We start from the raw sequence: 8,124 nt of genomic DNA, 5'->3' as shown, positions 1-8,124 counted from the left end.
CGTAGAAGATGCCCTGTGAGGGAAGGCTCCGTGGTTTATTACGCGGCTGTCAGCGCACTGATATGAGAGATATGAGGCTCCGTGGTTTATTACGCCCGGCCACCGTACCACGCCGCTGTGAGGTGAGGTCATCCCTGTTTAATAAATGGACCAGCAGAAGCACTTTATTCTGGACATTTCCCCTGCAGAAAGGGCCCCACTAAGGGTCGATAAGGCTCACTTAATGGCCTCCTCTGAGTCAGCCCTGTGAGGAACAGCGATGTCTGCTTACATGCAACGCGATACCATTCTCTACCTCTCATATCTTTTGGAGAAGTGTGTGTGTGTGAGGTATTGTAGTACAGTCAGATTAAAATGGAGGTGTATGTGTGTGTGTGTGTGTGTGTGTGTGTGTGTGTGTGGGTGTGTGTGCATATGTTTGTGTGTGAGGGGTAGTGGTGTTGCAGTGCATCCAGATTGAAACGGGTGTGTGTGTGTGTGTGTGTGTGTGTGTGTGTGGTAGTGACGTAGTGCAGCCAGGTTGAAGTGTGTGTGTGTGTGTGTGTGTGTGTGTGTGGGATGTTGGAGTGCAGTCATGCTGAAGGGCAGCAGTGTGTTGGATGTGATAAGTGTGCCCTTGGGTTTCAGGAGGCAGGATCCTCCTCTGGAGAGAGAGAGAGAGAGAGAGAGAGAGAGAGAGAGAGAGAGAGAGAGAGAGAGAGAGAGAGAGAGAGAGAAATGTGGGGTGGAGGTGGAGAGAGAGAGAGAGAAATGTGGGGTGGAGGTGGAGAGAGAGAGAGAGAGAGAAATGTGGGGTGGAGGTGGAGAGAGAGAGAGAGAGAGAGAAATGTGGGGTGGAGGTGGAGAGAGAGAGAGAGAGAGAGAGAGAAATGTGGGGTGGAGGTGGAGAGAGAGAGAGAGAGAGAGAGGAAGAGGAAAAGAAGAGCGAAAACTAATGGCTGGAGAGAGAGAGGCTGAGAAGAGGGGATCTTGGAGATGGAGAGGGAGAGAATGATTTTGGATGAGATGGAGAGAGGGAGAGAGAGGGAGGGCAAAGGGGTAAGTGAGGATGAGCTTTTGGCGTCTGACGCGCTCCTTCACGCTCCAACACACACACCCCTGTCGCTCTAGAATCAGCAACGGCCCACAGCATTAAATATTGAGGCTTCCTGTGTGTGTGTGTGTGTGTGTGGGTATTGTGTTGTACACCAGGGACATGAGATTTGCTATTATACTTGAATGAATATAAATGCTTTTGCCAGATATGTGACGATTCAGCATCTTATCAACCATCTCCTGCTCCAGTTCCTCTGACGAACGCTGGAGATGCAGACTGAATTATAGAGGCTGTTTTTAGACAGGCTGTTTTCGTCTAGTGGCCGCCTAGTGCTTGAGTTTTGACTGTCTGGCTTTTGAACTTGTTTACTTTGTTGTGTCTGAGAAGTGTTGACGTTTATTCGTCTGCAGGTCCTTATGTAAAATGGAAGAGGTATCATGAGCTATTCTTAAAGGCTTGTGTGACATCTCCTTTCCCTGTAGTGAAAGTGAGAGAGACACAGAGAACTCTATTTCAGGCGGGGGCTTAAATTTAGCTGCCCTCTCTAGTGCCTGTCCAAATAGACAGGTGTACCTGCTGCCCTAAGCCTGCCAGTGCTTCTCTCACAGCCAAGTCTTTTAATGAAGTCATCTTGTGTTTTCATTTCTTCCCAGCCTTTCCCCACAGGAGTGTGTGTCTGAATACTGATTAGGTGTGTGTATATGTGTGCGTCTGTGTGTGCGTCTGTGCGTTTGTGTGTGCGTGTGTGTGTGTATATGTGTGCATCTGTGTGTGTGTGTGTGTGTGTGTGTGTGTGTGTGTGTGTGTGTGTGTGTGTGTGTGTGTGTGTGTGTGTGTGTGTGTGTGTGTGTGTGTGTGTGCACTTCCACTATGCTCCCTGTCTGTTGACTCCCTGTGTCGGCTCCTCTCATCTATGCACTGCGAGTGTGTGTGTGTGTGTGTGTGTGTGTGTAACCAGACTGGATCATCTCACTCACGGAGGACATGTCGGGACTGGAAGCGGAGTCTGATGTCTTAATGCCGAGAGAGACGTGTCACGCATTCAGGAGACAGAAGCGTTAATCTCTCTCTCATTCAGCTCGTCTTCACAGGGAGATGTTATTTACCAAACAAGGGAAGGATTTGGCTGCTTTGTGTCTAGATCAAGGGACGCAAAGATGAGCGATAATCTGTTTTCACAGAGGGTGGCACAGCGTTGGCACACACGATGCCAGCGGTTTGATGTCGTTGGCACCAGTGGTTTGGTGTTTGGAGTCAGCAGGAGACATCTTCACCGTCTCAGGAAAACAGTGACAGAGCCCCACCCTGGAGGGGAGCTTAACTCTCCCTGTGTGTGTGTGTTTGAGTGAGTGTGTGTGTATGTGTCTGTGAGAGAGTGTGTGTGTGTGTGAAACACCCCATTCTGTTCCCACAGCTGTGGAGTTGCCTTGCGGGCTCATCATAAGCTTCTGTATATCAATAATGAAAGCGGAAGCCGTTGTTATCCTCTATTAACACACACACACACACACACACACAGACACACACAACAGACTTGAAAGATGAGCTCTTTGTAGTATGTAACAAAGTAGGAGAGTATGAGCACACACACACACACACACACACACACACACACACACACACACACACACACACACACACACACACACACAAATTCCACAACCCTAGTTAGTTGCTTTGGACAGAGAGTGTGTTAGTGTAGTAGATGTTCTGGTCAGCACGGTCTCTCGTGTTTGAGTGTGTGTAAGTTCTGAACTGTGAGAGTGTGTGTTAGTTCTGAACCGTGAGAGTGTGTGTTAGTTCTGAACCGTGAAAGTGTGTGTTAGTTCAGAGGACGCTGTGCTGTAGCAGTGGTCAGCACAACACAGTCCAGTCCAGCTGTACACCACACACACACACACACACACACACACACACACACACACACACACACACACACACTCTGGAGGTCTGTGGGTTGTCTGACAGGGGTCTCTCTCACTTACACACACACACTGGGGGTCTGTAGGCTGTCTGACTGGGGGTCTCTCTCTCTCTCAATTTCAATTCAATTCAATTCAAATAAGCTTTATTGACATGACAAGAGTGCTTGTGTTGTCAAAGCATGTATACAGATTCAGTATGTAAATATATACGATAATAATAATAATATATATCTCTCTCTCTCTAACACACACACACACACACACTGGGGGTCTGTAGGCTGTCTGACTGGGGGTCTCTCTCTCTCTCACACACACACACACACACTGGGGGTCTGTAGGCTGTCTGACTGGGGGTAACTAACCATTAGCCCGCTGTGCTCCTGATCTCCTTCTCCACGTGCAGAGTAAATATTTCATGAGTCAGCCTAAATATTGATGGGAATGTTATATTATTGACTGCGGTGCGGACTGAATTTCTAAGCTTTAAAAAAAAAAAAAAAAAAAGAAATTATAAAAATCTGATGGAGCCAAGTATGCTTCCCGCTTTTAAGCTTTTAATAAGTCTGACTCTGGTGCCACTATTCACCAAACACACACTCCAGAGCTATGAGAAGCGTTTAATAAGTCTGGTGCCACTATTCACCAATCACACACACACACACACACACTCTCAAACTTCAGAACCATGAGAAGCGTTTAATAAGTCTGGGAGAGGGAGTGCAGTGTGAGACTCTGCATCAGGCTGACCTTTTAACAGGCTTCCAGAAGGTTCTCTATCCACAGTGGAATCGAGTGGTCGGCCGGGAGGGAGGTTCGATCAATTAAATCTTGTATAAACTCTCCTTTATTACAACAGACTAATGGTAACTGTAACTGGAGAGCTTCAGTTGCAGCAGCCACGGGCTAACACTGAAACATGACTACAGCAGCCAACAACCACACAACAGCAATGCCAATAATTATGTTTTTATTTGTGCATCACCTATCTCATCATAACAATAATTATGTTTACAACTAACATCCACAGCAGGTCAAGTCAAATCTAGCAGGTAAGACTGAAGAGCGCAACAGGACACAATGACGTAACAGGACAGAATAATGTGACAGAATAGAGTAGACGTAACAGGACAGAATAATGTGACAGGATAGAGTAGTCTTAACAGGACAGAATAATGTGACAGAATAGAGTAGTCTCAACAGGACAGAATAATGTGACAGAGAGTAGCATTAACAGGAGAGAAGTGCCTATCAGGAGAGAGTAGCATTAACAGGAGAGAGTAGCATTAACTGGAGAGAGTAGCATTAACAGGAGAGAGTAGCATTAACAGGAGAGAAGTGCCCATCAGGAGAGAGTAGCATTAACAGGAGAGAAGTGCCCATCAGGAGAGAGTAGCATTAACTGGAGAGAGTAGCATTAACAGGAGAGAGTAGCATTAACAGGAGAGAGTAGCATTAACAGGAGAGATTAACAGGAGAGAGTAGCATTAACAGGAGAGAGTAGCATTAACAGGAGAGATTAACAGGAGAGAGTAGCATTAACAGGAGAGAGTAGCATTAACTGGAGAGAGTAGCATTAACAGGAGATAATAATGTAACAGGAGAGAGTAGCATTAACAGGAGAGAGTAGCATTAACAGGAGAGAGTAGCATTAACTGGAGAGAGTAGCATTAACAGGAGAGAAGTGCCCATCAGGGCGGACTGCTGTGTCCAGCTGGAGTGGCTGGTGGAGTTGCAGCAGTGCCTGAGGGGAGCAGCAGTCTGGTGATCAGTGACAGAATATGAGCTGAGGGAGGACAGACTCTAATGACAGGAGACAGGGAAGTGTGTTTGTTTCTGTTTCTGTAAGTCAGACTGTGACAAGACATTGGGTTTTGCGTTGACACTTGAAAGAGCAGTTAAGAATTTAAGAAAATGTGTGTGTGCTTGCTTGAGTGTAGCTTGTACCATATTTTTCCCAGCCTTCCTCAGCAGTGTTTTCTGTAAAACCAGTCCCCAGCAGGAAGTGTGTTTTGTGTGTGAGTGTAGGGCCCAGGTGGGGGTGGGGTGTGTATGTGTGTGGTGGGCATTGTTACCCCCTCCCCAGGGATTTGCATTTTAATGCCCCTGCTCTGCAGCTGCCCCCATTTCCCAGCATGCCTTGCGTCTCCTCCCGCGGGACACAAAAGGTCTGTCCAGGAGCCGCCCATGGCCCAGTGAACCTGCGCTCGGCTGTGCTCGCCGGGCGTCGGGTTTCGCCTGCTGGACCACTTCCTGTGCCGTTGTGCCGCTAGCCGCTCGCTGTCAGCGTTAGACGAGGACCGAGCGCTCTGTCGCTCTCTCTGCCAGCAGTCGTTAAAAAGACAACAACGCAAATGAAGGAAGGGAAAAGCTAGTGGCGAAGAACACACATTTCTACTAATACTACTCTGGCTGCTCTCTGCATTGAATACAGAACTGGGCATCGTTAGCTCCACAGCTCTCTTAGCGGCTGGTGATCACGGGCTAATCCTCAACGCAAACAAGGAGCAGGGGGGAAACACAGAGCTGCTGTGTCCATGTCTGACCCTCAGCTGCCAGTCATCAGGTCCCTGTAGAGTCTGGGCCATGCAGGTCACTGTGTATGTGTGTGTGTGTGTGTGTGTGTGTGTGTGTGTGTGTGTGTGTGTGTGAGAGTGTTTTCCTGGTTTTCATGTGAAAGGTGAAAGTCATCTGGGTTGTTTACATGGCATTTAGACTGTAAGGTCAGCCACCTGCTGCTGCTTGATCTCTACAGCTGTGTGTATGGGAATCAAGTCCTCTGTGTCCTCATCATCTGATTAGTAGCTGGCTCTGACATGCTCTCTGCTTTCATTCCCTTCCCTTCTCTCCAGTCTTTTCCTTCCTTCTTCTCTCTCTCCCTCCATCTCCCTTTCTCATCTTTCACTCTTATCACCTCTCCCTCTCTCCATCCATCCTTGGCTCCTCCTTATCCCTCATTCTACTCCCTCTCTTTAACACTCCCTTCTCCCTGCTTTCCCCCCTTTCTTCCCCTCCTCTCCGTCTCTTTCCCTTTTTTCTTCTTTTCCTCTTTCTCCCTTCTTCCCCCTCTCCTCTTTCTCCCTTCTTCCCCCTCTCCTCTTTCTCCCTTCTTCCCCCTCTCCTGCCCTCTTCTGTTACTGTGATTGATCTGTATGATGGTTGAATAAAGGCCATAAAAACTCACCTCTCACTCTCTCTCAATTTAATTGGCTTAATTAGCATGACTGTTCTTTTATAGTGTTGCCAAAGCAGTGCTGTATAAAAATAATAACATAGTAATTGTGATAATAACAGTAGTGATAATATTCCCTCTCTCTCTCTCTCTCTCTCTCTCTCTCTCTCTGTGTTCCGTAGCCGTTCCACCCCATGGTGAACCTGCAGTGTTCTGCGGACCTGCGTCCGTTCCTGTGTGCGCTGTACGCTCCCGTGTGTATGGAGTACGGCCGAGTGTCCCTGCCCTGCCGCAGCCTGTGTGTCCACGCCAAGCGCGACTGCCACAAGCTCATGGACATGTTCGGGGTGGCCTGGCCCGACGAGATGGAGTGCTCCAGGTCACTGTCACACCACACCACACTACTCTACTCTCTCTCTGTGTGTGTGTGTGTGTGTGTGTGTGTGTGTGTGGCCCGACTAGATGGACTGCTCCAGGGGGATATTCCATCAACCTCGCTAATGAAGGCGGCGCTTAACAGAAATAGCCTGGCTTGAACTAGCGTAGACTTCCACTTGGGGCTGAAGCCGTTCCATTAACTCAAGTTAGCGGCATCTTGGTCTAGCGGCATCTTGGAGGTTAAAGTCAGCTTCATCTCTGCTCGTGCACGAGGTAGAACAGTAGACCAAAACAGTAGATTGACGAAAAGAGGATATATGTCGTAAAATTAAGACAATACTAGACGATTTCTGTTCGATTTGCCAAGCGCCATCTACAGGATTTTCATCGAAAGTCATCAAATTTAACATCGAGAGAAAAAAATAGATTGCCTACAGAAATGGGAGAATAATGAAAGCATACATTTAAAACAACAATGCTAATGGTTTTGAAATCAATTGCAAGTTTGATTGGCTTCACTCTTGAACACATAGGTCTACAGTCTATGCTTGAACAAAACGAGTGCATGAATAAATAGTATAAACTCAAAAACAACTTATGGATATGCATATAGATATTCAAAACTATCTATAGCCTAGCTTACGTTTTTAGATTAAAAGAGTTCATTCACTCCAAATTATTGTCTAGGTGTAGGTGGTCATAAAATAAATTAGTATCAACATAATAGGCTATTGTCTCCCATAAGTCCCAAAATGTTTTGAAATAAAATTATCTGAAATGCAATGGCTTTCAATTCAATTTATGCCTAATATTTAATCTGTGTAGCACACAGTTGATTTGACATTCATGAACATTCGTCGACACATGAAGCAGTTTTAATTATTAGCTGCCTAGGCTACAGAATAATTATCCTTTGGCTTGCATCAGATATAATAGGCTATAGCCCACTGGCAAAGCTGTCACTGAACAGCCTACCAAATGTGCATGACCCTTTATCAGCAGTAGACATATGTCTTTCATCAAAGATTATAACTAAAAATGCCATTATCAAGGTGATAAACAATGTAGCCTTAATACTTCGTATGGGAAGCGAACCTGCGAACACGCAAGAATGTAAATCCTATCCTATGTCGTCTCGCTGCACGTTACACCACCACCGAACGTAAATGACGCAGAGTAGCACGATTCCTAGAACCACACGCATGTGAAGTTAAAACATTTTTAATCGTATAATCTTCATACATTCTTTGGAGCTAGTGAATGTGTAAATCCATGCTTGGTGCACTGTCGGAAAAAACATTTCTATAGGCTTCTATTTTTGAAGTAGTATGCTACAGGTGACGAGAGCACAGGTTGACGGAACCATCTTTTTGGACTCGTTTTCCGACTGATTGTTTTTTTTTGCAACACAGCTTAATTTAGCTTGAAAGTTAACCTGCTACGGAGCAGGTTAGTTCTGTGGCATAAATTCCCATGGTTACCAAGCTGGGATTCACGTTAACCTCATTAATGGAACGGAATTCTCACTAAAATTAGCGAGACTTATCGAAATAAGCCAGGTTTGGCCTTTAGCGAGGTTGATGGAATACCCCCCTGGTCACTGTCACACCACACTA

The 8,124-nt window shown here is 46.3% G+C and overlaps 1 protein-coding gene across 1 annotated transcript in view; it reads left to right on the top strand.

The window, feature by feature from the left end:
- LOC143139703 (frizzled-3-like) overlaps positions 1-8,124 on the top strand; it is a 29,033-nt gene that overhangs the window by 11,170 nt on the left and 9,739 nt on the right. The window contains exon 3 of the mRNA XM_076300391.1: positions 6,313-6,509. Coding sequence (XP_076156506.1) covers positions 6,313-6,509 — 197 coding nt within the window. The remainder of the gene's footprint in view (positions 1-6,312; positions 6,510-8,124) is intronic.

This window comes from Alosa pseudoharengus, unplaced genomic scaffold (genome assembly GCF_046254945.1).
Source record: "Alosa pseudoharengus isolate Yale_2024_CS ecotype anadromous, Long Island Sound unplaced genomic scaffold, YU_APseudo_1.1 YU_APseudo_1.1_scf_22, whole genome shotgun sequence".
Classification (NCBI taxonomy): Eukaryota; Metazoa; Chordata; class Actinopteri; order Clupeiformes; family Clupeidae; genus Alosa; species Alosa pseudoharengus.
Note: the sequence above shows the minus strand (reverse complement) of the source record. Positions and strands in the feature narration are given on the sequence as shown.